Below are 27,872 nucleotides of genomic sequence, written 5' to 3' on the forward strand. Positions count from 1 at the left end.
TATTTAAAAATAAGTTGATCACCTGAAACTATCACAACATTGTTAACTGGCTATACCCCAATACAAAATAAAAAGTTTAAAGAAAAAAAAGATTGTTAAGGGAATTCCTTGGTGGTCTAGTGGTTAGGACTCTACACTTTCACTGCTGAGGGCATGGGTTCAATCTCATGATTGAACTAGGCTGGGGAACTAGGATCCCCCAAGCAATCCAGCGTGGAGAAAAAAAAGAAGTAGATAGAAGGGGCAAAAGGGGAATCCACTTTTGGTCAAAAAGACATTTCATGCTCTGATAAATTCTAAATAATCAAGTGACATTTTTTCCAAAGAAACTAGCATGTCATAGCATGTCTTTGTAGTGATCATGGCAAGCAGCCTGAGGAGATGCCTGCTTGACATCTCCACTACTGGGTGTGATGGTCATGTTAATTTTAAGATGCCCAAAACTAATGCATGATTTTCTCCCACATCTGTTCCTGCTCAGTCTTACCCCATTTCAGTAAATGACAGTTCCATTATTGAGCAGTTGCTCAAGCCAAAATCCTTGAAGCCACCTTTTATTCTTTTTTCTTTTTTAATTAATTTTTTAATTGAAGGATAATTGCTTTACAGAATTTTGTTGTTTTCTGTCAAACCTCAACATGAATTAGTATAGATGAGTACTCATGTAATCTACCACAAAATCTTGTCAGTTCTACATTCAGCAAATATAAAGAATATACAAAATACATCTTTAATGCTACATTGGACTTAAGGACTTACCTGTTTCAACAGTCTGCATTACCTTAACTAATATGATTGACTGATTAAAAGATTGATAGGAAGAAAGAAAAGAGAGATAATGTTAGGTAATAAAAAAGCATTTTGTATTTTTATATAATATTCTTCTACTTATATGTGAATTTTAATATTTATCAACTGACTCTTAGACATACAATCTTATTTTGATCTCTTTACCTATTTTTTTGAAATAAGTTTCTCTCATTTCTATAAAAGCTTGTAAGGCTCTGCTAAAATCTTCTTAAACAATGTCAAATTTCAAGAATAATGTTAAAACTGGGTTTTTTTAAATATTACTCAAAAAATATTATTACTCATCTGTTAAAAATAAGTCATTACATGTAAACATAAATAAATAGTACTTTATTTTTTAAGTATATTTTCCAAAACAAAAAATTAAAAGAGTGGCATTATTTTACATTTTTGCATTATCTCTTTAATGTCTACTTAACAGGAACGGTTGTATTCTCATACTTGCTTTTACAATCATTCTGCTGTGGTATGTTGTTTTGATTGAAGTAGGTGAAGAAATTCAGCTACATACAGATACACAGATGGTAGGGGGAAGTATTTTTATAGCCTCTTCAGATAATTGAAAAGTCTTCTTTGATACAGTACCAGTATTACCAAGTGGTCATTTATTTATTAAAGATTAGTTGCACTGTGGAATCTGAAATCATTATCAATAAACTTGTCATACTCTGTCACAAACAAAAGTCAATTTCAGGTTGATTGAGAATTTAAACATGAAACCAAACATCAAAAGCTGAAGAAGACAATGAAGTTGAACATATTTATAATTGGAGTTTGGGAATGAGACACAGAAACTAACAGATTAAAGTTCAGAATCACTGTTCATCAAGACGCCATAAAGAGGGGCATTGACAAGGAGAAAAGAACTGGCATCAGAAATATCACACTCCTATAACATAGAGAAATGACAAAGATACAGACAGAAATTAGCAAAAGCATGTAAAGGTAATTTCCAAAGGGAAACTCACAAGAGCCAATAAATATAAAAAGATGCCCATTCTCATTAGTAATCAGCAATGAGATACATTTTACATAAAATACAAAAGAAATCTGAACATAAATATTCTACACCCAGTGAGTTCATGGGAGGTGTACAAGAATGTTTATGGCAACTTCTTTAATAAAGGATAAAAGCTACAAACTACCCAGAGAGGCCCATCCACTGTAGACTGGATAAGTAAGTTGTGTACATTCATACAAAAGACTCTTATGTAGCAATTATATAAATTATAGTTTCATGTGACTTAAATAAATCTCAAAAATGAGTGAGCAAAAGTAGGAAAGTATTAACACACTATTCATTTAGGTAGTGTTGTTCCTTTCTCAATTTTTAGCCATGTTTTATTTTGAATAATTTAAGGATCACAAGAAATTACAAAAATAGTACTGAGGTCCCATGGACTCTTTGTCCGGCATCTCCTAATGACAATGCCTTACATACTGACATTGCCGGAATATTATTAACTCAGGTACAGACATCTGTATTTCACCTGTTGTTTACTTGCATTCTTTTTTCTTCTTTTGGCAGGGGATACATAATATTACCCTGGGGAAGGAAATGGCAACCCACTCCAGTATTCTTGCCTGGAGAGTCCTATGGACAGAGGAGCCTGGAGGACTGCAGTCCATGCGGTCGTAAGAGTCGGACATGACTTAGCGACTAAAGCATCACAAGTTGATTGTTTGTTTTTTAACTGTACCTATACATTTGCATCAAATCTTCTCTGTTGCCATTTTTTAAAAGAAATCTGAATAGAAATCAGAACTATGAGGTGGTAGAAGTTAATCTAATACATTAGAAATCACAATAAAAAACTAGACGGGTTTACAGATTGAAAGATACTTTCAGAGTGGACTGACATGGGGGTTGGGATCCAGCTACATCCTTTTTACAAGAGACACCTCTAAAGTACACCGAAGGCTTAACATGAGGCGGGAGAACTATCTGACAGAAGACTGGCGTGGCTTTTTTAATAATAATATTGAACAAAATAGACCTAAAAAAATCTTTCTCCTTGCTGTCTCCAATTTTTCTCCTAGTTTCTTCTGAACCCATTTCAATCAGGTTTTTGTGGACAGCAGGTCACAGAATCAGCTTTGACAAGTTTATCAATGACTCCCATTGATATTCTGTTACCTGCGGTCAAGTTCAGTCAGAAGGAACAGAGAAAGGTGGAGGAAGGCTGGGTCAGGACAGTCCCAGACAGAGGAACAGTCTAGCCAAGTTTGGGCCAGACCAGTGGGGGGTTCTTGAACTGTGGCCATCAGTGGAAGAGCCCATGACCTACAGGGATGGGCTTGTACTAGCACTCCTGCCAGGCTTAGTCCCTGCCAGGAGCAGTCTTAGCACGACCCCAGAGGGAGGTTCTGCGCGGGGCAGCAACCAGGCCACTAGCAAACCAAGCCCATGAGGTGGGAACCCAAGATGCGGGCTCTCCTGGCAACCACACCAGCAGACGCTGTACTCAACGGGAGTGATAAACACTTGGCAGGACCACTTGCTTGGCGATCCAGTGGTTAAGATTCCATGTTGCAGCACAGGGGAATGCGGGTTCAATCCCTGGTCCAGGAACTAAGATCCCACATGCTGTGGAGCAATTAAGCTTGTGAGCCACAACTAGAGAGAAGCCTGTGTGCCGTAACAAAAGACCCCACATGACGAAACGAAGATCCTGTGTGCTGCAACTAAAACCCAATGCAGTCAAATAAAAAAATTTTTAAACTCCTAAGAGAAATAAAGAAAAAACTCTTGATAGCTCCCCCATCATGAAACTACAGTGGAGACTTTAAAAAAAAAAAAAAAAAGAATCTTTCTTTTTCTCATGTACCATGCATGAGTCTAGAGATAAGCAGTTCAGTGTCGGTACAGCCACTCAGAGAAATTGCTGAGAAGCAAGGAAGCCTTGTGTTCTGGCAGCACCATCTTTGCCTGTGGCTTCTGCCTACTGGTCACCTTCTTCCAATCCCAGGCATTGTATTTACTTTCCAGGCAGAAAGAAGGAGGAAGGCCCAAGGAGAAAGAGAGTAAGATAACAGGCATGGGATTGTCCCCTTTACAACAGCTTTCCTAGAAATCACACCAGTGATTCTGCCTCTCTGCCATGTGCCAGGGCTGTGAGGCATTCCTTCAGGAAAGATGGGGAGGGACTTTCCTGGTGGCTCAGTGGATGAGAATCTGCCTGCCAATGCAGGAGACATGGGTTCGATCCCTAGCCCAGGAAGATCCCATATGCTGCGCAGCAACTGGGCCTCTGCACCACAACAACTGAAGCCCATGCTCCACAAGAGAAGCCAGCACAATGAGAGGCCTGCGCCCCATAAGAGAAAGTAGCCCCTGCTCACCCCAGCTACAGAAAGCCTGTCTGCAGCAACAAATACCTAGCACATCCAATGATAAATAATTTTTAAAAAAAGAAAAAAGATGGAGAGAGCAAGCTGGGTTTGCTGTTTTTTGTTTTGCTAACATTTAACAAGTTGAGCAAAACCCAGGTTGTGATAGTAGGAAGTGGGAAGAGTGGACACAGAGCAATGTCTGCTGCACTGGGCCCATAAAGTCCCAACAGATGCCAAAGATTCCACATCCTACAGGTCACTGACTCCAACCACAGACAACTAGAATGGAAATGAAAAACAAGGCGACCGAGAAACCCCGGCACCGCATCTAGAAGACATATTCCTGAATAACCCATGTGTAAGGGGCTGTCAAAACGGAAATAAGACAGTATTTAGAACTGAGCCACAATAAGTAATAAGATCACCCATCACAACTTGTTGAATAACTTGGAGGACATTTAGAGTGATATATGTGGCCTTGAGCATTTATATTACGCAAGGAAAAGCCAAGAAACTAATGAGCTCGGGGTCCATGTAAAAAACGCAGCACTGGGGGCTATGTCTAGAAGGGAAAAGAATCTGGAAACAATATATACAGGCACATATAACTGAATCACTTTGCTGAACACCTGAAACTAACACAACACTGTAAATCATCTTTACTTCAGTAATTTTTTAAAAAAAGAATGTAGCATAAAGCCAAACCCACATTCATAACATTGACAGAGCCCCTCTCTCAAAATGAGTTCTCTTGTAAATAGTAAGCGAAGGTCCCATCTGAAGGCCCATCCATAGTCGTTACACTAACACGACCCTTCTCTATTTGTCCTTACGTGTGACATAGAAGGATGGGTGCTCATGAGGGCTTTCACAACTTCCATGAAAAAAAAAAAAAAAGTTTTCTGTGCGAGCATCCATTTCCTGGTCTTACCTGATTCTTCTGGGTTGAATCAAGTCACTATTTTCAGAAGGCTATATTTAAGTGTCTATTTTCCCAGGACTTGTTATGTAAGTTTTTTGTTTTTTTTTTCAGCTGTATCTCGTAGCTTGTGGAATCTTAGTTCCCAGACCAGGGATTGAACCCAGCAGGCCCCTTGGCAGAGAGTGCAGAGCCCTAAACAGTGGACCACCAAGGAATTCCCAAGGTTTTTTTTAAAAATAACTTAAAAAATTATATTTTGAATCTTCAAGAAAGGATATTTGTGGGGAGAAATTTGATTAGAGGTTGTATGCTCTAACATTTTATCCATGTTAAATTTCATATGTATATTCATTATATTTTGATTACAGAGGAAATGTCCATTGGGAGATGGTTCTCCATGGGATAACTCACAGTTCCACATGTCCTGCTCTGTTCTGGACTGTGTCCTTGAGGATGCTTATCGAGTAGACATCCTCGGAGCAGAGGGCAGGTATGTTTGCAATCCAGTGTCAGAAAGTTAAGTCTCCCTCCCAGGCAAAGATGGGGCAGATTTGTTTACAGCTCATTAGAAAACCCTGGGGTTCCTGAGCTGTGACACAAACTGACTTCATGTGTAGCAGCCACGTGGGTCATTTCACATCACCCTTGTGCAACTTGGGAGTCAAGGAAAATCAACAGGAATGTGAAGAATCTGTGGCCTCCTGCACTGTTAATAAAGCCCTTAAGTCTCTGATCCAGAAATCTGGTGTCTCTGGCCAACGTCCATGAAACTGTGGCAGACTAACGGTCAGCCTAGAGGAAGGGGAGATCTTTCTATTTTTGACAATATCCTGGGTCTTGGGATGAATGCTAACGAAGTCTTATGTTTGTAATGGCTCACCCATTAAAAAAAGAAAGGGGGCTTCCCTGGTGGCTCAGATCCCCTGGAGAAGGGAATGGCTACCCACTCCAGGATTCTTGCCTGGAAAATCCCACGGACAGAGGAGGCTGGCAGGCTATACAGCCCATGGGGTCGCAACAAGTCGGACATACATGAGGAGGGAAAACATAAAACAGTTGTCCAAAAAAAAAGCTGGACATACATGAGGAGGGAAAACATAAAACAGTTGTCCAAAAAAAAAGTTGATAATTGGTGAGTGAAGGCATGGACTTTGAGGGAATTTCCCCAACTAACTTTATGAGGCTGGCATATCCCAACAACAAAAGAACAGCATCACAAAGGGAAATTTGCAATCTGATGTCACTCAACGATGCAAAAATCCTAGCTAGCAAACTGGGAGCAGTGCTGTGTAGTAGATATGAGAGGGCAGAGTTAGCCAGGAATGCAAGGTTAATAGCACAGTAGAAGAGTCAATTCAAGTCATTTACCACACAGACATGTTTAAAAAAAAAAAAAAAAAGCTACCTGTATTCATTCATTCATTCAACAAATACTTATTGAGTGCCTGCTATGAGTTCTATCCTTGTTCCAGGGGTTTTGAAATACATCAATGAACAAATACTATCATCTCACGAGATGCAGAACAGACATTCGATTTTGTTAAAAAAAAAAATGCAATGCCTGTTCTTAAGAAAGAACACTAATGCCCTAGGAGAAGAAGGCAACTTTCTCATCCTGATAAAGTCATCCACCAAAATTTAACAGCAGACAACACTTTGATACAATAGGAATACAATGCCCTTTAAGATCAGGAGGTGCAGAAGGCCCCTTCTAATCAATAGGATTCAAAAGCCCCTGCCAGAGATAGGCAACAAGAGCATAAGAAAGTGGTAAGAATTTAAAAGGAGCAAATGAAATCTATCTGTATATGTAGATATGATTATCTGTAGAAATCCCCCCAACGATCTACCCATCAGTTATTAGACAGGAGTGTATCAAATTTGCTATGAACAGACTCAACAAAGAGAACTCTCTATGAGGACCAGCAAGACACATATACCTCTAGGTCTTCTCCAGAAATACAGTGTGAAGTATTCAGATTCTAGGAAAGAAAACCATGCCATTTCTCACAAGAAGTCCAAAAAGACGTCTAAACGACACAAGGAAAAGAACCAAATTAAAAAGTGTAGCATGGAAACTATGGGTTAAAAGGAAGAAGACCCTGAAAGAGAAGATGACACTCCAAGATAAATACCCCCAACTGAACCCCAATAAATGAGTTAGATCATTTAGATGAATGATCTTTAGATCATTCATTCAGTCCAAAGAAGATTCATTAACAATTGAATACCAGCATTTGAGAAAACAGACAGTGACTGTCCTCTCCGAGGAATGCCACAATTACAAGGATGACTTCACAACTGAGTATTATGGGTCTATCCTGCCATGATGAAGACAGTAGCTATGTTTACCAAAATGAATGCACAATGGAAGAAGCTTTTAAAACAACTTTAGTGGGGTATCACTCACATACCATAAAACTCACACATTTGAAATGTACAGCTCAAATGATTTATAGTCAACGTATCACACTGTGCAACTATCAGCATGAACCAGTTTTAGAACATTTCCATTACCCCAGTAAGATCCCTCATGCCTGCATAGTTAATCAGGTTCTCCCCACCAGCCCAGGCAAAAGTGGACCTCATTTCTGTTTCTATGCCCTCTCTGCCTAATCTGGATATGTCACATAAATGGGCTAATACAGTCTGTGGTCCTTTGTGACTGGTTTCATTCACTGAGCATGTTTTGCAAGGTTCATTCGTTTCCGTGACTTCCCTGGTGGTCAAGTGGTTAAGACACCAAGCTTCCACGGCAGAAGTTCTGTCCCCAGTTGGGAACTAAGATCCCACATGCTGCATGGCACAGTTAAAAAATTGAAAGGAAAAAAAGAAAAAAAACTTCATGTATTTGTATGGCCAAATAATATTTCATTGTACAGTTAACTATATTTTATTTATTCATTCTCCAGCTCCCCAAAGGGAAATTTGGGGTTTTCTCTTTTTGGCTATCATGACATATGTTTTGAACACTTGTGTGCAAGTCTTTGGACAGCTTTTGATTTCTCTTTAGGGTCAAGTGGTTTTCAGTTACAACCAACACCATTTTAAGTTCCCACCAGCAATGTGTATTCTCTGAACTTTGGAAGCTGCATTTCCTAGTTTCCCTTTTCCCTCAAGATCACATTTGTTGATCGAAATTAACTTTTTTTTAATATTTCTAACTTTGGCCAGGCCTCTCAGCTTGTGGGATCTTAGTTCCCCAACCAGGGACTGAACGCAGAATCACTGCAGTGAGAGCACCAAGTCCTAACCACTGGACCGTCAGGAAATTCCCAATTTCTTACATACTGAGGATCCAGTGTCCACACTTCAAAGTTCTGTGAGTGTTTTGTTTTTTGTTTTTTTTTTTAATAAATAAGCCAATAAGGTGCAGTGCTTTTCGAAAGCACGAGTCTCCTTTTTCCACTTTCTTAATGCAACCTCTGCCTTGAAATAAGGATAAGCCAGCCTGGCTTCTGTTTTTGTATAGTTTTGATGGTGCACAGCCACACCTGTTTATTTATGTATTTTCTGTGGCCATGGTAGAGCTGAGTAGTTGTAACAGAGATCATCTGGCCCACCAAATCAAAAATATTTAATATCTCCCCATTTACCAAAAAAGTTTGCAAACCCCTGTCTTAAAGTGTAGGTTTAGAAATATGCACAAAACACAAAGAGTTAAACTAGTGTGCGTGGGGGGGACTACCCTGTTGGTCCAGGGGTTAACACTCTGTGTTCCCAATGCAGGGAGCCTGGGTTTGATCCCTGGTTGGGGAACTAGATCACACGGATCACAACGAAGACTTGGCACAGTCAAATAAATTTAAATATACAATTTTTAAAAACCCTACTGTTTTGGAGGGCTGAGAAAGAAATACATCAGACTGGCCTAACTTAGAACAGTAAATCTGCTCTGCAAATTAACCCCCAACGCAACTGCTTTAAGGTGTTTAGAGTCCTGTACAAAGCTCTTGATTAGGGCACTGAGAAGGACACTGGCCTATCACGTCGTGTGATGTGGCCATGCATGATGAGGCGATCAGCTTCTAGGCTGTCTACTCAGGTTAAACTGCCAGGCTTAAAGTCATGTTGTTTATTGAGGGTTTTTGTTGTTGTTTTTTGCTGCTATGCAGCTTGCGGGATCTTAAGTTCCCCAAATAGTGATAGAACATGCACCTCCTACAGTAAAGCATGGAGTCCTACCCACTGGAAATTTCCACCAGGCAATTTTTTTTTTCCCTATCAAATTGCTGCTTTTATTATGGAACACAAAAGCATTTTCATTTCCACAGTTTACAGCTTTGTTAATGATAGGAAAAATCAATGTTATTCTTTCTGGGAAGATGGTAATGTTTTATATCCTAATTCGGATGGTGATTATAGAGGTTTACACACTGGTCAAATTTCATCAACCTGTGACATTTAAAATGGTGCATTTTACATGCAAGGTAACTTTTCAGACAGAATTATAAAATTAAACATCATTCACCAGAGAGAGGTTCAAAGAAACAGCTGCCTGCATGAAAAATACATTTAAAGATTTCTTTTCTTGGTCTTGGAAATGGCAGATATAAAATGAGCAGAGATGTTTAAAAAACTGTGGTTCAACAATCAGCACAAAATTCCATTTCCTGGAGTTCATCTCCCAACTTTGAATAGAAATTATGTTCGACTTAGCGACTGAACAACAAAAGCTGACACCATAAATAAAAATCAACAATGTATAGGAAAACATTTTAGAAGGGTATTTTAGGAACATTTTAGAAGATGAGAATCTAAATGTATTCTCATTTCTAGCAGAGTGTATTCGTGGCTACACATTATTGTCCCAACACAAATCAGCCAAAGACCACCAAGGACAAAACCTATAGTGTAACAAGGTCAGATTTACCAACTTGTTACACAAGAAACGACATCCCTGAGGAACCACCGGGTGTCCCACCAAACCACGGAAGACACAGGGGTATTAGAGGACTGGGGGGAAGGAGAGAGTCTGGATGAAATTCAAGTGAAGTAGTATTTTGATAGGCTTAAAAAGTAAAGTGACACTGTGAGTTAAAACAGGTCTAATAGATATATCAGATGATACTTAGAACTAAACCAAAGTTTTAAAAACCTTAGCTTAAAACCCATGTGCGGGTTCAACCAGTGGCTCAGTGGTAAAGACTCTACTTGCCAATGCAGGAGACGCAGGTTTGATCCCTGGGTCAGGAAGATCCCCTGGAGGAGGAAATAGCAATCCACTCCAGTATTTTTGCCTGGAAAATCCCATGAACAGAGAAGCCTGGAGGGCTACAGTCCTAGGGTGGCAAAGAGTCAGACACGGCTTCATGACTGAGCACATACACATGTAATGTAGTCAAATAGGGTATTTAGCAGGATATCTATGGCCTTAACTGCTTAAATTCAAAAACACAGACTGAAAATTAATGAGCTAGATTTCCAGCTTCAAGATAGGACCTAATAAAAGCAAGCCCACATTCTTCACGTTTATATGTTTTCCCTGCCACTCTGAATTTCCTTGTGCAGTAGTTTAAGCCCCAGCAGGCTTCCCCCCATACCAAAGCTATTCATAGAGTTGCTCTCCTGTGGGACGGATGAGCCTTTCTCGGCTTCCACTCCCAGACCTGTCTTCAGTGTGCATCCTCACGTGTTTCCTACGTGATGAATGATGACTGGAGAGCTTCTGACACTGCTACATCTTCCCTCTTGCATGTAGTCTCTTGTGGGCAGTCGCCTTAGAGCTCGTATGGAAGGCTTTTCTGCAGGCGCTGACTGGGTAGGGCTTCTCCCCAGTATGGGTTCTCATGTGCGCCATCAGAAAGAACTTTCTGCTAGAGGTTTTGCCGCATCACTTCACTGGCGGCATTTCTCGCCCGTGTGCACTACGCACTGTCCGGTCACTGCTCCTGACGAAGGCCTTCCCACAGTCACTGCATTCACACAGCTTCTCCTGAGTGTGCATCCTCTTGGCTAGAGCGAGGCTCGAGGTAGAGCTGAAGATCTACCCACACTAGCCACACTTACACGGTTCCTCTCCAGGATGAATTCATGCGTGCGGCCCGAGAGAGGAGTTGCAACTGAAAGCCTTCCCACACTGAGAACACTTGTAGGTTTTCTCACCAGTGTGTGATCACACGTGCACCCCAAGGAAGGAAGGATAACTAAATGCTTCCCCACATTCTTTACGTTCATCGCGTTTCGCGCCTGTGTAATTCCTCTTAGTAGTCAGGTCAGGATTCCTTCTGATGGCTTTTCCACACAGACTCTGTTCATAGGACTTCTTTCTAGGTTGAGCTGGTGCCTGTCAATGAAGAGATAGGCAGTAACTAAAGGCTTTCTCACTTTCATTGCACTCATGGGAATTCTCCCCCATAGGAAGTGTGTGGAGTAAAGAAAGCAAATTCCTACCTTAGAAATTGCTACCATTTTCAGAGCAAGTGCACTGCTTCTGCCCTGTCTGAGTTCAAATTGAGCGTACAGAATGAAGTCAAAGTGTTTGGTCGCTCGGTTGGGTCCAACTCTTTGTGACCCCATGGACTATAGCCCCGCCAGGCTCCTCTGTCCATGGAATTCTCCAGGCAAGAATACTGGAGTGGGAGCCATTCCCTTCTCCAGGGGATGTTCCCAGCCCAGGTATTGAACCTGGGTCTCCTGCATTGCAGGCAGATTCTTTACCATCTGAGCCACCAGGTAAATACAGGGAATGCTCTACCATAAGCTTCCATCATGGCTGCATTCATAAGACTTCTTATGTACAGACTTTTTTTTTTCTGATAGTTATGTAAAACAAAAACTCAATTCTAAGTTATATTTATGGACCTGCTTATTTGTGGGATCTATCTATGAATCGCTATTGAAATCAGTTTAGGATATTACCCAAATTCATGGCACCCCAAGGCTCTCTCCTGAGACATGACTTATCTTAGGTGAAGGCTACTGGCCCCTCGTGTCTCCCCAGGTTGTTGTGCTCTTTGTCTATCTCATGGCAATTTCCTCCTGCAGAGAACCAGCAATGAACCCTCATGAGCCTTACCCCTTTCCTGCCAGTAAGTGGTTTTTCCCAAACTTTATTCCTTCCAGCCGTGGTCTCTTGGGTTTTAAGCTGAGAATTCTGGTCTGAAATGATCAGAATAAAAAACGTTTAAGTTCATGGAGAAATAAATGGTTAGATAAAACAAAACAACAAACAGAGGCCCATGGAGTTTTTCTTTCATATACTGGCTCTTCTTAGTCACTGTGACAGGGAAGAATGCACCAGCAGCTAAAGACAGACTTAGGATTTCAGCAAGGTATAGAATTTGACAAGGACACAAACAAGGGGTGAAAATGGCAAGTGACAGGTCAGGGAACAAGTTTGTTAAGAATGAGACAACTGCTAATAGTCTAAAAGAGGGCAAGCAAACTTTGAGGACAGTGGGAAAATGGGCAAATAGCACACTTGGGAATGTTCTGGAAAGAGGAAGCAGTACTCAGTACTCTGTAATGGGAAAAGAACTTAAGAAAGAATGGATACATGCATATGCATAACTAGTTAGGTATTCCTGAATACCTAAAACTAACACAGCATTGTAAATCAACCATACTCCAATAAAAATGAATTAAAAAAAAGAGAAAGCAGGACAGAGCTTATTCTTATAGCAAAAGTGGTAGAAACAGCAAGGATTATGTTCAAATCTTGTAATAACCTACAATGGAAAAGAATCAAAACAACAAAAAAAGAATACAGATGTATACATACATGTTGTAGTGGTAGAAACAGCAAGGATTATGTTTAAATCTTGTAATAACCTACAATGGAAAAGAATCAAACAAACAAACAAAAAAAGAATATAGATATATACATAAATGTTGTTGTTTAGTCACTAAGTCATGTCCAACTTCTTGCGACCCCATGGACTATGTAGCCCACCAGGCTCCTCTGTCCATGGGATTTCCCAGGCAAGAATACTGGAGTGGGTAGCCATTCCCTTCTACAGGGGATGTTCCCAACTCAGGGATAGAACTCTACCACTGAGCCCTGAGGAACACCCTATATACATATATATTAATACACATATGGCTGGTGGACTAAGTCCATGTGTCACAAAGAGGTGGCCATGATTTATCGACTAAAACAACATATATGCATGACCGAATCACTCTGCTGTACATCTGAAATGTATCCAACATTGTAAATCAGCTATACTTCAATTAAAAAAAAAATGGGAGAGAAAAAAGAGAGAAGGGAAGGAGAGGAAGGAAAGTAGAAGTTTCAAGAGGAAATTCACCCCAAGTGGCTGGACACAATTTCTCAGACAAAAATGACCTTTGAGAAGCTCTGTAAAGGGGCTCCTTTTCCCCAGGGCTCACCTGCACAGGTGTCTTGGAGAAGTCTCCTCTTCCGGGTTCTCAGCTCCCTCTGGGTGAGCAGGCGGGGCTTGCGGAGATGATACCCTGGCAGGTGGGGAAAGACACATGAGGTGGGGGGTGTGCAGGGTCGACACGGGAACTCTGCCCAGAGTAGGGCCAACAGTTTCAGCATGTGTGGCCCCATGAGCAGTAACACAATGATGGTTATTGTTTAGTCGCTCAATCGTGTCCCACTTTTTGTGACCCCACGGATTGTAGCCCATCAGGCTTCTCTGTCCAGGGGATTTCCCAGGGAGGAATATTGGAGCGGGTTGCCATTTCCTTCTCCGGGGATCTTCCCAGACCAGGGATCAAACCTGCATCTCCTGCATTGGCAGGTGGATTCTTCAACACTGAGGCACCTGGGAAGACCAACATGATAACCCAAGACCCGAAACTATCTCACATCATGCCCTCCAGGGATCCTCAGACCCAAGCTCAGAGACACACATAAGGGGCATGAAAGCTTCCAATCATGAAGAAAATCAGGTTGATATAATGAATAAATCTTCACTCTCAAAAGGAAGACAGGACACTAGGGGCTAGTGACTGCAGCCCAGACATTAGCCACCTGCTTCTGTAAGTCAAGTTGTATTGGAACACAGCCCTGCCTATTTGCTTACATGCCATCTGCGGTGGCTTCGACACCATAGTGGCAGCATTCAGCAGTTGCAACAGAGACCCAGGGTCCACTGAGCTGAAAATACTTACTCCTTGGCCCCTTAACAAAAAGAGTGCTCACCCCCATTCTACACAATCACTTTTTTTTTTTTTTTGGCTATGCTGCAAAGCTTGCAGGAGCTCAGTTCCCCAACCAAGGATCAAACCTATTCCCCTTCCAGAGGGCAAGTGTCGACCCCTAATCACTGGACTGCCAGAGAAGTCCCTACAATATCACTTCTTAAGGATGGGCCACATACTCCTCCTAAGAGCAAGAATAGTTCCTGCAACACAGCAGGTGCTTGAGAAAGGTTTGCAGCAAAAACCCATGAACGGCACTTCCCTGGTGGTACAGTGGATAAGAATCCACCTGCCAATGCATGGGACATGGGTTTGATCCCTGCTCCAGGAAGATTCTACATGCTGAGGGGCAACTAAGCCTGTGCGCTACTACTGAATCCTTGCACCCTAGAGCCTGTGCTTTGCAACAAGAGACACCACCACAATGAGAAGCCTGTGAACTGCAATGAAGAGTAGGCCCCGCTCGCTGAAACCAGAGAAAACCCACACATAGCAACAAAGACCCAGTGCAGCCAAAAAAATAAAATAAATAATTAAAAAAAAAAAAACCTATGAATGACATCCTGCCCATTGTGTACATATGGTGGGGTGTTGCTCTAGGACCTTGCTTCAGACGTGTAAACTCCCCCATCATTAAGCCACTGATCGCTCTGAAAAACAAAAACAAACAAAACCTACTAACAAAGAGAGGTGGCCGACCACACTCACCCACAGAAGTCAGGTTCCTGTAGTTCTCCAGCATCACGTCTTGGTACAGGATTTTTTGAGCGGGGGCCAGCTGGGCCCATTCCTCCTGGGAGAAGTCCATCGACACTTCCTGGAAGGTCACTGGGTCCTGAAATATCACAACCTCATCTCCATCAGTGTCCCAGGAGGCCAGGGCATCAGGAAGACGGAGCCCGACGACTGAGGCTTGGGAAGTTCAGACAGAAAGGTGACCTTGACCTCAGCAGCCCCATGTAGCCCCATTGATATGTTCATTCTTCAACACACAGTTGAACTCTTCTCCAGCTTATCTCTGAACCCATCCCTGCCTGGGTCCCCTCAGTCAGGTACACCCAGCCCTGAGCTCCCCAAGGTCCTGGAAGAATACTTGGTAAATGAATGAGTTAAAGCAACTATACTCCAAAAAAATTATTTTTTAAATAAATAAATGGTGACAAATTTTAATTTTTTTTTTAATTTAGATAAATGAATGAGTGATGTTCCCAAGAGTTCCTGAGACAAAGTGGTCTCATAGATTTTCTTGATTTTCTGTCACAGCCCAGAAGTGACTATACTGAGAAAAGTTCATAAATACTGAGGCAGTGCCAGCATTCTCTGGGAAGCTCCTTCACCACCGTTAGAGGAAGAGTAGGGACAAGTCCCGGTGGGGTTGGAGGCTCCAGGCCACCCACCCTCAGGGAAGGGAGACGCCATGTTGGATGGAGGGGGATTTCCAGTTACCTCTGACCAGGCTGTTGGCAGCTCTGCAGCTACTGCTTCCTCCTCCATGTTCCCCTCCTGGTGACAGGTGGGGTCCCGAGCAGGCATAGCTAGAGGACAGGGGAGATGCTGTGAGAAACAGGCCAAGGCTGGATTTCACTCCACCCAAGCCTGGACACTACTTCATACTACCCTGAATGAAGCCAAGGCAAGCCCGCCTACCTGCCTTCAGGGAGGTTTCCTAAAATGCCAGGGAGGCCCTGTATCTCTCATATTTAGAAAAGAGGCCTGTGGACCTTGTTGCCCAGGGGAAGCCTAGTTATCTCCCGTGACTATTGTGGGTGATCAAGTTTCAGAACAGTTTTGCAAGTCAGTCGTCCAAATTTATAAATCGAAAACAAGGAGGGGAATGCCCTGGCAGTCCAGTGGCTAGGACTCCAGGCTTTTACTGCCAAGGGCCCAGGTTCAATCCCTGCTTGGAGAATTAAGATCCCACAAGCCACTTGGCAAGGGGAAAAAAAAGAAAGAAAAAGGAACGGGATGTCCCTGGTAGTCCAGGGGTTAAGACCCTGCACTCCTAGTGCAGGGGGCCAGGGTTCTATCCTTGGTCAGGCACAGCCAAAAAAAAAGGATGGGAGGGAGGGGGGAAGGAAGGAAGCAAGGAATAATACAATATTATCCCCCAAATATCCAAAACCCTAAAAAGCATCAATCCTGGGGCGCAGGGGCTCCTGGGGCTCCACTCCCACCTCGTCCTGGCCTTTGGAAGCCCTGGAGGAAGAGGGTCTCAAAATACTGGTCAGGGCACAAACTAGCTCTGGGAGGGGGCTCGAGGGGGAAGAAAGCCCCTGTGGGAGTGGCTGGAGCTTGGTGATTGGAGTGTCTGGGGAGGAAAACTGAAGGAGCAGAGGGACCAGAAGCTGAGTCAAGACCACAGCAAAGGATGGACTTCCCTGAGTCTGGTGGTTAAGAGTCCTCCTGCCAATGCAGAGGACACAGGTTTGATCCCTGGTCCAGGAAGATTCCACATGCTGTGGGGCAACTAAGCCCATGCTCCACAACAAGAGAAGCCACAGCAATGAGATGCCCATGCAACGTAACTGAGAGTAGCCACCCCCCACCACCGCCCCACCACTCGCCCCCAACTAGAGAAAAGCACCCGCAACAACAGAGACCCAGTGCAGCCAAAACTAAATAAATAATAATAAAAGACCAGGGCAAAGGGACGTGTGGGTTTATATCCCATGACTAGCTGAGGAGAAGAATTTGGCACCAAGAGTGTTCTGTTCCTATTTTTATTTTTTTAAGATCATATTGACTGCTATTCACAGAACAGAACTGGGGAGGGCAGAAATAGAAGCAGTGGGCTGGAAAGCAGCAGTGGCAGGGCCCAGAATGCCTTGGAAGAGGCCAGGAGCAGCAGAGACCATTCTAAATCATTAGTATGGTATACATATCAGAGGAAACACCAAAGGATTTGCTAGGGAATTCAACTGGGGTGGAAGGGGGGCCAACTGACCCTCAGCCAATGGGAGAAGGTCAAGAAACCAAGGGAGGGTCACTGGATCTTTTATATTCACAATGTTGAATTTTTGGAGGTGGGGAAGGGAGGAAGGCCCAGCTTGCAGGATCTTAGTTCCCCGACCAGGGATTGAACCTGGGCCCCAGCAGTGAAAGCGCTGAGTCCTAACCACTGGACAACCAGAGAATTCCCAACAACTGAACTTTATACCTGAGCCCTGTGGTCCTAGAAAACAGTGATGGGTAAGAACCACCTCTCCAACCCTTTCTGTCCTGCCATTAAACACCCTTCCCCACACAACTCAGGTAAGACCCAAGTATGACCCTGTTTACCTAGGACAAGGCCAGACAGAGGCTATCCGAATTCCCAATATCTGTCTTGTGAATGAGTAGCTGAACTGTCTGTCCCCCTTGAACAGCCTGGACAGAACTTCACCAAGCTTCAGTCAGGCTTCTCCCCACCCCCCAACCCCCAACCCTCCTGGGTCATTGAACTTTGACCCACCCATGAACCTGGAAACCAGTTGTCCGCCCTGACAAACTACCCTACCACCCCATCAGTCATCCCACTTCTCAGCTTTGTTTATTCTTTCCTATCAAAGAAAGCCTGACCTGGGATTTCCCCGGCAGCCCTGTGGTTAAGACTCCAGGCTTCCAATGCAGGGGGCACAAGCTCAATCCCTGTTTGGGGAACGAAAATCCCACATGCTGCATTGTGCAGCCAAAAAGAAAAATAAAGCCTGACCCTAAGATGCGAGATTTCAGCCTACAGCAAGTCTCTCCTTACAATATTAGTACACTGGCTAAAAGATGACCACTACTTGAGAGGGAAAGATGGAGGAGAAGCAAGTTTGTTCAAGGTGAGGTTTGGCAGAGGCAAAAATATATGTATTTTGTATAACATGTGAAAATTAATATGCATATATCATATATACTTTACACACAATATGCATTATGTATTTTACAGATTTAACAAATGGCATATTTTCCCATCAAATTTAAAAGGGTTATCCCAGGTGGTGCAGTGGTAAAGACTCCGGAGATGCAAGAGACTTGGGTTCAGTCTCTGGGTTGGGAAGATCCCCTGGAGAAGGTAATGGCAACCCACTCCAAGGTTCTTGCCTGAAGAATCCCATGGACAGGGGAGCCTGGCAGGCTACAGTCCATGGGGTCGCAGAGTCAGACACGACTGAGCATACACATCACACATACAACCCAGAAAGCTCAGGCACTAGTGAACTTGGGAGGACAGAGGGTAAGGGGCGTCTATTCATTCTGACTATGCTCTCCCCTCTCCTTGGCAAAAGAGGAGGGGGCTGTTGTCAGCTGGAGGTTTCAGAAAGGTAAAGGAAATTTCCTCTTGCGGCAGCACCACCCCTACAAGGCAGACTCCCTCGGAGAGAGGCTTGATACAGCAGAGGGTTTTTTTGTTTTTTGCAAGAGGGATATCAAGGCCTGTTCTTAGGCTTGTGGGAGTGACAGGGGCTGGGGGGAATAATTTCAAAATGTGGTGGACCAGCAGGCTAAGAGAGAGCTTCAGGGGATGTCTCTTTTTTTGGGCGGGGAGCCCTACACTGGCTCTAAGTTGCAGCATGTGGGGTCTAGTTCCTGACCAGGGATCAAACCAGCACCCCCTGCATTGGAAGCATGGAGTCTTAGCCACTGGACCACCAGGGAAGTGCCCCAGGGAAGTTCCCCAGGGATGTCTTATCTGGGCTCCAGGTTCAGGCAGCCACCTGCCCTCAGTACCCAGTAGAAAAATTTGTCTTTGCCACAGATGACAAAGATGACCAGGGGCCCGTGGCAGTTGGGACTGTGCTGGGGATAATTTGAATTTATGTGTATAAAAATTATAAATATCCCCATGCCTTCAACTAGCAACTTGCAGGATTGTAGCTAAGAGAAACCTTGGCACCTGTGTAGATATAGACAGATAAACAGATGCGTATGTATATTCAAGCTTGTTTACTATTATACAAACTGTTTATAATGGGTAAGAACTAGAACTAACCAAAATATCCATTAGAGTATAGCAAGGGGCTAAAGATTGACCAGATATTTGTATGTGGGATATGATTATGGCTTTTAAAACCAAAAAACTGACATAGATCTTGAAGTATTAAATACATTCACATAATCTATAAAAGTATGTGTATGCTCAGTGGCTCAGCCTGTCCAACTCCTTGCAACCCCAAGGACTGTAGCCCGCCAGGCTCCTCTGTCCATGGGATTCTCCAGGCAAGAATACTGGAGTGGGCTGCCATTTCCTACTCTAAGGGATCTTCCCGAACAAGTGATCAAACTCAAGTCTCCTGCACCGCAAACGTGCAATTCCTGCACTGCAGGTGTATTCTTTACCACTGTGCCATCTGGGAAGCTTGTAAAATATATGTATGTGTTAAATATGACTGAGAAAAAGGCCTTCAATGAATACTTCTCCAAAGAAAATACATAAATGGCCAATAAGCACACAAAAAGATGCTTGACATCACTAATCATTAGGGAAATGCAAACATGAACCATATTGAGGGACTTTCCTGGCAGTCCGGTGGTTAAGACTCCACACTTCCAGGGGCCGTGGGTTGGATACCAGGTCAGGGAACTAAGATCCCACAGGTTGGTGGGGCAAATAAATAAATAAATAACAAGACATCACTTCATACCCAGCAGGATGACCCTTATCACAAGAAAAAAAACTAACAATTGTTGGAGAGGATGTGGAGAAACTGGAACACTTATGTATTGTTGGTGGGAATGTGAAATGTGCAGCTACTGTTAAAAAGTGTGATGGTTCCTCAAAAACTGAATCACAGAACTACCTTACAGACCCAGCAATTCGAGTTTTTCCATTCTTTTGGATGTCCATACCCAGCAATAGTATATACATCCAAAAGAACTGAAAACAGAGACTCAAACAGATATGTGCACATGAATATTCATAGCTGCATCATTCACAATAGAGGAAAGGTAGAAAAAGTCCCCATGTTCATCAACAGATGAATGAATAAGCAACATGTGTATACTTAGAATGGAATATTATTCAGCCTTGTGTGTTAGCTGCTCAATCGTGTCCAACTCTTTGTGACCCCATGGACTGTAGCCCGCCAGGTTTCTCTGTCCATGGAATCTGAAAAGTAAAAGTCACTCAGTCATGTCCAACTCTTTGCAACCCCATGGACTATAGTCCATGGAATTCTCTAGGCCAAAATACTGGAGTAGGAAGCTTTTCCCTTCTCCAGGGGATCTTCCCAACCCAGGGACTGAACCTAGGTCTCCCACATTGCAGGCAGATTCTTTACCAGCTGAGCCACAAGGGAAGCCCAAGAATACTGGAGTGGGTAGCCTATCCCTTCTCCAGCTGATCTTCCCAACCCAGGAATTGAACTGGGGCCTCCTGCATTGCAGGCAGATTCGTTACCAATGAGCTAACAGGGAAGCCATTCAGCCTTATAAAGGAATGAAATTCTGACACATGCTACAACATGGAAGAATTTTGAAAATATTATGCTAAGTGAAATAAGCTGGACACAAAAGGACGGATACCATATGATCCCACTTATCTGAGGTACGTAGGTAAGGGTCAACTTCACAGAGAAAGAAAGCAGAACAAAGGGTACCAGGGTCTGGAAGTTAGGGTTCTGGGGAGTTACTGTTTAATGGGTACAGTTTCCATTTGGGAAAATGAAAAAGTTCTGGAGATGGATGGTGGTGCTGACTGAACAACAATGTGAATATACTTAATGCTACTGAAAAGTACCCTCAAAAAAGGTTAAAAACTGGGATTTCCCTGCTGATCCAGTGATGAAGACTTCACCTTCCAATGCAGGGGGTGAGGGCTGGATCCCTGGGTGGGAGCTAATAAGATCCCATATGCCTTGGGGCCAAAAAACCAAAAGACAGAAGCAATATTGTAACAAACTCACTAAAGACTTTTTTTTTAATGGTTTAAGTAAAAAAAAAAAAAAAAAAACTTTAAAAAAGTTAAAAGGAAAATTATATGTTATATATCATTTACTACAATTTGCAAAAAAACTGCAAAGGCCTACTGAGATAGGTAACACTGGGACCCTCTGGAGAAGAGCACAACACTGTTTCATGGATATTTGGCAGGGGAAATATGAAGGGAAATGTTGATATTTTTACTCTACAGTTTCCTGAATTACTTTAATTTTTTCATATTCAGTTTATTTCAATAATATAAATATTCCTTCCACAATTCCTACTTTATGTAAGTTGTGAAAAGTGAAAGTGTTAGTCCCTCAGTTGTGTCCAACTCTTTGCGACCCAATGGACTGTAACCTGCCAGGCTCCTCTGTCCATGGAATTCTCCAGGCAGGAATACTGGAGTGGGTTGCCATTCCCTCCTTCAGGGGATCTTCCCAATCCAGGAATCAAACCCACATGTCCTGCGTTGCAGGCAGATTCTTTACCGTCTGAGCCACCAGGCAAGCTTAGCTGAAATAAAATGTGTTTAGACTAATTGTTTAAAGAAAATAACAGTAGGGACTTTCCTGGTGGTCCAGTGGCTAAGACTCGGTGCTCCCAATGCAGGCCGCCTGAATTCCGTTCCTGGTCGGGGGAACTAGATCCCATATGCTGCAACTAAGACCTGGTACAGCCAAATAATACATAAATAAACTATTAAAAATAAATAGATTTTCATCTTTATTTTTGAAAAATTAAAATAATAAAATAACACTACCATGCAAAATGACTTTTCAACTCGGCATAGAACAAAAGATACATGACATGTAACATTTTCAGTTTGTTTCTGTTTTTTAAACTACAATATTTACTTTGAAAAGCACAGCACTGTTTCTTTTAGAAATATTCACTTCCCCTTTCTACATATACCAAAAATGATTCCTTCTCACCTCTCTCTAGAGTTAGACTCTTATCCAGAAAGTAGCAGGCATGAGATTGTAGCCACAAACAACTACAGATGGAAGATAACTCAAGTGTTAAAAATTGCATAAGGACAAATGGCAACCTCTGCCCCAATTCCATGCTGAATTCTCTTCTGCTCAACCTCCTTCATGAGTAGGAATGTACCCTTAGCTCAAAACTATCCCAGTTTTGCTGTTCAAGCAGTCACTGCTTTGGGAAAGATCCCAGTGTCCTCCTTACTTGCTGCAAGTAATAAATCCTTACCTCTCCTGCTCTTTGGCTTGGTTATGTCATTTGGCTAGATGCCCCACCAAGAGATGAACCCACATTTCAGGTAACACTGCCTCCTTTTCTCATCACTCTCTGCCCTTCCAGGTCAGGTCTCTCTTTCCTTCATTTAGGCAATACACCAGGCTCTGTCCTGCTTCTGGGATTCTGAACTTCCCGTCCACCTCTCAGACCCCCTTCTTCCACAGCCTCTGCCCAGCTCTGTCCCACTTATCTTTCAGTTCTTAAATATCAGCACCACCTAATATCAAGCCTCCGCCCCTGCTTGTCCATATAATTAAGCTCATCTGTCCATTATAGGCCCTCATATCAGTTTCACATCTGTTTCTCCTCTAAACAGCTGGCGGGAGACAGCACTGTGCATTTTTTATTTTTCTGGTGCCCATGCATTGACTTAGGTTTGGCTCACACTCAGCACCCAGTGAGTTTTGTTGAGTGCCCTGGACAATGTTCAGTTACAGCTAGACTGAGAAGGTGCACACATCCAATAAGAGATACAGTACAAATATTAACACTGGAATTAATTTAAATGGCTGTCCACAATATAAACCACTCATGTTATTTAAGAAACGGTAAGGCAGGCAATGGGGTCGCAGAGTCAGACACAACTTAGCGACTGAACAACAAGGTGTGAGAAGTATTTTCAGAAACAAGGAACCCGTGTTGCTGAATTTCCTCCAGAATCATTTTTCCTCCAATTTTTCACCCATGAGTTTTTAACTTCACTGAAGAAAAAAAAAAAAACTCACTTGGTCAAAACACATCTCGTTTAAGGCTACTAAATTCGATTTTCTTCTACTAGTATTAAGAAAGCTGCTTCCTCCCTTTTACTGAAGAATCCTTTTGTTTTAATGAAATACAACCTCATGTATTTCACTTTGGATTCTTGTCACTCTTTCACTGCAAATATACAACACCAAAATCCCTTTTAATAATATCAATATTAAGAGATCCCTATATTTTTAAACTCAGCGGCGATCACAGCCACTGGAGGAAAGTTGGAGCTGATTCCGGATGTAAAGAATTGAATAATCTTACTTTAATTTTAAGACCTGTTATTTCCGTTTTCACTTCTCTTCCTTTGTTTTCTTTATTACACTTGCTTATTTATACTCACCCTAGAATCCTGAAATTATCTTCCCAAATGAATTTGTCAAATATAAATAAAAATTGAAAACAAGTTTATCTTAACCTCACCTCAATGCCGCTCACGAAAGCAAAAGTCTTGTACAAGTAAAATTCTCTTGTACAAGGAAGGCAGAAAGGGACCTCCTTGACTAAATTTCACGGGCACACACAAAAAAATTTTTCACCGGCGCCTTTCGCTGGAAAAACGGACGAAACGGCCAGATCACGAGAGCCCAAGGACACGAGGACGGAAGGTCAACGCCAGCTGGGTACCCAGTCGCTCGAATCCCCGCCTCCGGAGGCCTAAGGCCCCACCCTCTCTCAGACCCCGCCCCTTGGAGCTCCACGCCCCCTCCCCCCTATGCCCCGCCTCCCAGAATTCCACATTCACGCCGAGACCCCGCCCCGCTGAGCCCGGTCTCCCCGCCCAGAGCCCGCCCCTTGGATCGTACGCCCCTGCCCCCGCCTAGACCCCGCCCCCAGAGGCCCATCTTCCCGCCCTTCTCAAGACCGCTCCGCGAGCACCGTCGCCTGCCTCCCGAGCCCCATCTCCAAGTCCTTATCCAGACCCCACCCCACAAGCACCCTCTCCTCGCCCTCGCGAGTTCCCGCCCCCCAAGAGGCGGGGCCGCACACGGAACTGCTCCTCGGTGGCTGGAGGCAGGTCGCTAGGAAAACAGTGGCGCGGTTTCGATAAGGATGGCCGCTCCAGGGACGCCCACTCCATTTCCTTAGAAGGGGGAAGACTCGGGGACCGACCTAGCAGCACCTGAGGCGGCGAGAGCGGCGACCACAGCACCTTCTAGCCTCGGGGCCGGAGAGTCCCAGTATCCTCCCACCGGAGCCGTTGGGCCCGCGGGGCAGGCTCCAATAGGGATCCTGGGGGCGGGGCCAGGCGGGAGGCTCGGGCTGGGCGGGGCACCAGGGCCACTGAAGTCGGTTGGACCGGTCCTCGAGCACTGAGAATGCTTTTCTCCCAGCTCGAGCAACTCCTTAGTACCTCCTTTCCCTAAGGCATACTAAGTTTGCTGGTGGTCTGTTATGCAGCAGTGGATAACTAATACAACCCTCTTCAGTTTTTTATTTCTATTATTATCTTTGAACCTGTGTGTTAAGTAACTTCAGTAGTGGCCGATTCGTTGCGACCCTGTGGACTTTGTAGCCCGTCAGGCTCCTCTCTCCATGAGATTCTCCTGGCAAGAATACTGGAGTGGATTGCCATGCCCTCCGCCAGGGGACCTTCCCCACTCAGGGATCGAACCCTCAACGCTTAAGTCTCCTGCGTTGGCAGCTGGTTTCTTTACCACTAGCGCCACCTGGGAAGAACTTCTCTTACATTTGTATATTAATCCTGAGACTTGTTCAGTCGCTCAGTCGTAACTGCCTCTCAGCAACCCCATGGACTGGCAACACACTAGGCTTCCCTTTCCTTCACTATCTCACTGGAGGTTGCCCAAGGTCATGTCCACTGAATTGGTGATGCCATCCATCCATCTCATCCTCTGTTGCCCCCTTCTCCTCCTGCCCTCAATATTTCCCAGTATCAGGGTCTTTTCCAATGAGTTAGCTCTTTGCATCAGGTGGTCAAAATATTGGAGCTCCAGCAGTCGGTCCTTCCCATGAATATTCAGGGTTGATTTCCTTTAGGATTGACTGGTTTAATCGCCTTGCTGTCCAAGGGCCTTTCAAGAGTCTGCTCCAGCACCACAGTTCAAAAGCATCAATTCTTCAGTGCTAGGCCTTCTTTATGGTCCACCTGTCACATCTGTACCATAGCTTTGATGATACCTTTGTAGGCAAAGTGACATCTCTGCTTTTTACACTAAGTTCATCATAGCTTTTCTGTCAAGGAGCAAGTGTCTTTTAGTTTTATAACCGCAGTCACTGCCCACAGTGATTTTGGAGTCAAAGAAAATAAAATCTGCCACTGTTTCCACTTTTCCCCCATCTTATTTGCTATGAGGTGATGGAACCAGTTGTCGTGATCTGTTTTTTGAGTATTGAGTTTCAAGCCAGCATTTTCATTGTCCTCTTTTACCCTCATCAAGAGGCTCTTAAGTTTCTCTTCACTTTCTGCTATTAGAGTGGTGTCATCTGCATATCTGAGGTTACTGATATTTCTCCCAGTAGTCTTGATTCTAGCTTGTTATTCATCCAGCCCAGCATTTTGCATAATGTACTCTGCATATAAGTTAAATAAGTAGGGTGACAATATACAGCCTTGTTATAATCCTTTCCCAATTTTGAACCAGACCATTGTTCTATGTTCAATTCCAACTGTTGCTTCTTGACCTGCATACAGGTTTCTCAGGAGGCAGGTAAGGTGGTATGGTATTCTCATCTCTTTAAGAATTTCCCCAGTTTGTTGTTATCCATGCAGTCAAAGGATTTAGTGCAGTCAATGAAGCAGGAGTAGATGTTTTTCTGGAATTCATTGCTTTTTATATGATCCAACAGATGTTGGCAATTTGATCTCTGGTCCCTCTGCCCTTTCTGAATCCAGTTTGTACATCTGGAAGTTCTCAGTTCACGTACTGCTGAAGCCTAGCTTGAAGGATTTTGAGCATTACCTCGCTAGCATGTGAAATGAACACAATTGTACAGTAGTTTGAGTATCATTTGGCATTGCCTTTTTTGGGGATTGGAATGAAAACTGACCTTTTCCAGTCCTGTGGCCCCTGCTGAGTTTTCCAAATTGTAGACACTATAGATACATACATCTAAGTTTTAGTTTAATTTCCCATTTGATTGCTTGGGGGGAGTTCTGAGAGTTGAGGGACCCGCTTTGATTTAAATCAAAGATGTAAGTCAGTATTCACCTGATAAAGTAGATGCCCAACAAATATGCATTCCTTTATTTTTCCCCTTATGAGGAATGAAGGGGAATACAAATGTTAGAGCTTTCTTAATTCCTGTTATAAAGTTATATTTATAATTTACACGGCAAATATAATGATGTGTTGCCACCTGCTGGGGAGCAAGGGTATCATGTGCTGTCTCAAGCAGCTGCTCTTGAAACCAACCACAAAATAATTTTTTCTGTATTGGATAGTTCTCATTAAAAGAAAAAAAAAAATTTTTCCTGGCAAAGCCCCCTTGCCTGCCCACTTGCATCTCTCACAAGCATCCTGGATTCCTTCTGCACTGAGACATAAAAATAGCTGAGTCTCAGGAAGTCCAGACACAAGATACTGACACCCACTCCAGGTAGAAAAAGTTAATGATTAATGATGGTAGGCTGTCCACAAGCATGTAGACCCTAGATCATTTGGACCTGAGGGTTAGTGATGCTGACTCCTACTTACCATACCACCAGTGCTCCAGAAGAATTCAAGCCCATCACTCCCTTGATCCTTATCACCTACGCCTGAGCATTAGCCCTGTCTATAAGACCTCTCCCTATTCCCTAAGGAGTGGGGTACAGTTCATGAGGCACTAGCCTGCTGTATTCCCTCTTTGCCTGGAAAAGGAATAAAGCCACTCTTTTCTTCTCCTCCATAAGTAAATTTTCCTTTCCCAGGATAGCTTTGGGTTCTAACAATGCTTACTGCTTGGGGTTTGGCAGAAAAGGAATGACAGTTTGGCGAATGAGAAAACTAGGACTCAGAGTTATCTAGACACAGTATTTCCACATTACCCACCCCCCTTCCACCCCCAACAATCAGACTCAAGGATTTTAGGGACTGTCTTAGAATTTCTGGAGGAAGAATGAACAGCAAGTGCAAAGATCCTGAGGCAGGAAATGTTTGGCCTCTTTGACCAACGGCAGAAGCTCAGTACCTAAGATGGTGGAAGTGAACTGAGCAGGATGGAAACCAGCAGGAAATAAAATTAGAGAAGTAACAGTGTCAGAGTATATGGGGGTTATCTGGGCAACTATAAGAATATTGGGTTTAACTCTGAATGCAGTGGGGAACCCCTGAGGGCTTTGAGCTACAAGAGAAGCATTATCTGATATATATTTTTAAAAGATCTCTGTCTTCTGTGTGGGGCTTCCCAGGTGGTGCTAGTGGTAAAGAACCCACCTGCCAATGCAGGAGACACAGTAGACAAGAGTTTGATCCCTGGGTAGGGAAGATCTCCTGGAGGAGGACATGGAAACCCATTCCAGTATTCTTGCCTGGAGAATCCCATGGACAGAGGAGCCTGGAGGTCTACAGTCCATGGGGTTGCAAAGAACTGGACACAACTGAAGCGACTGAGCATGCACGTCTTTTGTGTGACTCCAAGGAAGCAAAGATAGAATTGGGGAGGATGATTTTAAAAGTTAAGGCAGGAACTTCCCTGGTGGTCCTGTGGCTAAGACTCCCACTCCCAATGCAGAAAGCCCAAGTTCGATCTCTGGTCAGGGAAACTAGATCCCATGTGCTGCAATGAAAATCAAAGATCCTGAGTGCAATGAAAATCAAAGAACTGGAGCAGCCAAATAAATAAAAGAAATTAT

General features: G+C 43.4%; 1 protein-coding gene and 1 non-coding gene across 2 annotated transcripts; both read right to left on the reverse strand.

Moving 5' to 3' along the window:
• Nucleotides 1-1,119: 1,119 nt before the first annotated feature.
• Nucleotides 1,120-26,768, reverse strand: LOC122700712 (zinc finger protein 177-like). Its single transcript, XM_043913785.1, has 7 exons — nucleotides 26,734-26,768; nucleotides 24,188-24,307; nucleotides 15,626-15,714; nucleotides 14,888-15,091; nucleotides 13,400-13,483; nucleotides 12,084-12,166; nucleotides 1,120-11,351 (listed from the first exon to the last, which is right to left on the reverse strand). Exons 1-7 carry the CDS (start codon nucleotides 26,766-26,768, stop codon nucleotides 11,181-11,183), a joined length of 786 nt encoding a protein of 261 aa, XP_043769720.1. The 3' UTR covers nucleotides 1,120-11,180.
• On the reverse strand, nucleotides 17,241-17,312 carry TRNAE-UUC. Its single transcript has one exon. It is a non-coding gene; the product is annotated as a tRNA-Glu (tRNA).
• Nucleotides 26,769-27,872: the final 1,104 nt, after the last annotated feature.

This window comes from Cervus elaphus, chromosome 9, assembly GCF_910594005.1.
Source record: "Cervus elaphus chromosome 9, mCerEla1.1, whole genome shotgun sequence".
NCBI classification, from domain to species: domain Eukaryota; kingdom Metazoa; phylum Chordata; class Mammalia; order Artiodactyla; family Cervidae; genus Cervus; species Cervus elaphus.

Excerpts from the sequence above, each read along its gene's own strand:
- LOC122700712 (XM_043913785.1), bottom strand. The coding sequence starts at position 26,768 with ATGGGCTTGAATTCTTCTGGAGCACTGGTGGTATG. Across the intron at positions 24,308-26,733 it reads TCTGGAGCACTGGTGGTATG|GATCCCTATTGGAGCCTGCC; the intron begins GTAAGTAGGAGT and ends CCCCGCCCCCAG. Across the intron at positions 15,715-24,187 it reads GCCGCCTCAGGTGCTGCTAG|CTATGCCTGCTCGGGACCCC; the intron begins GTCGGTCCCCGA and ends CCTGTCCTCTAG.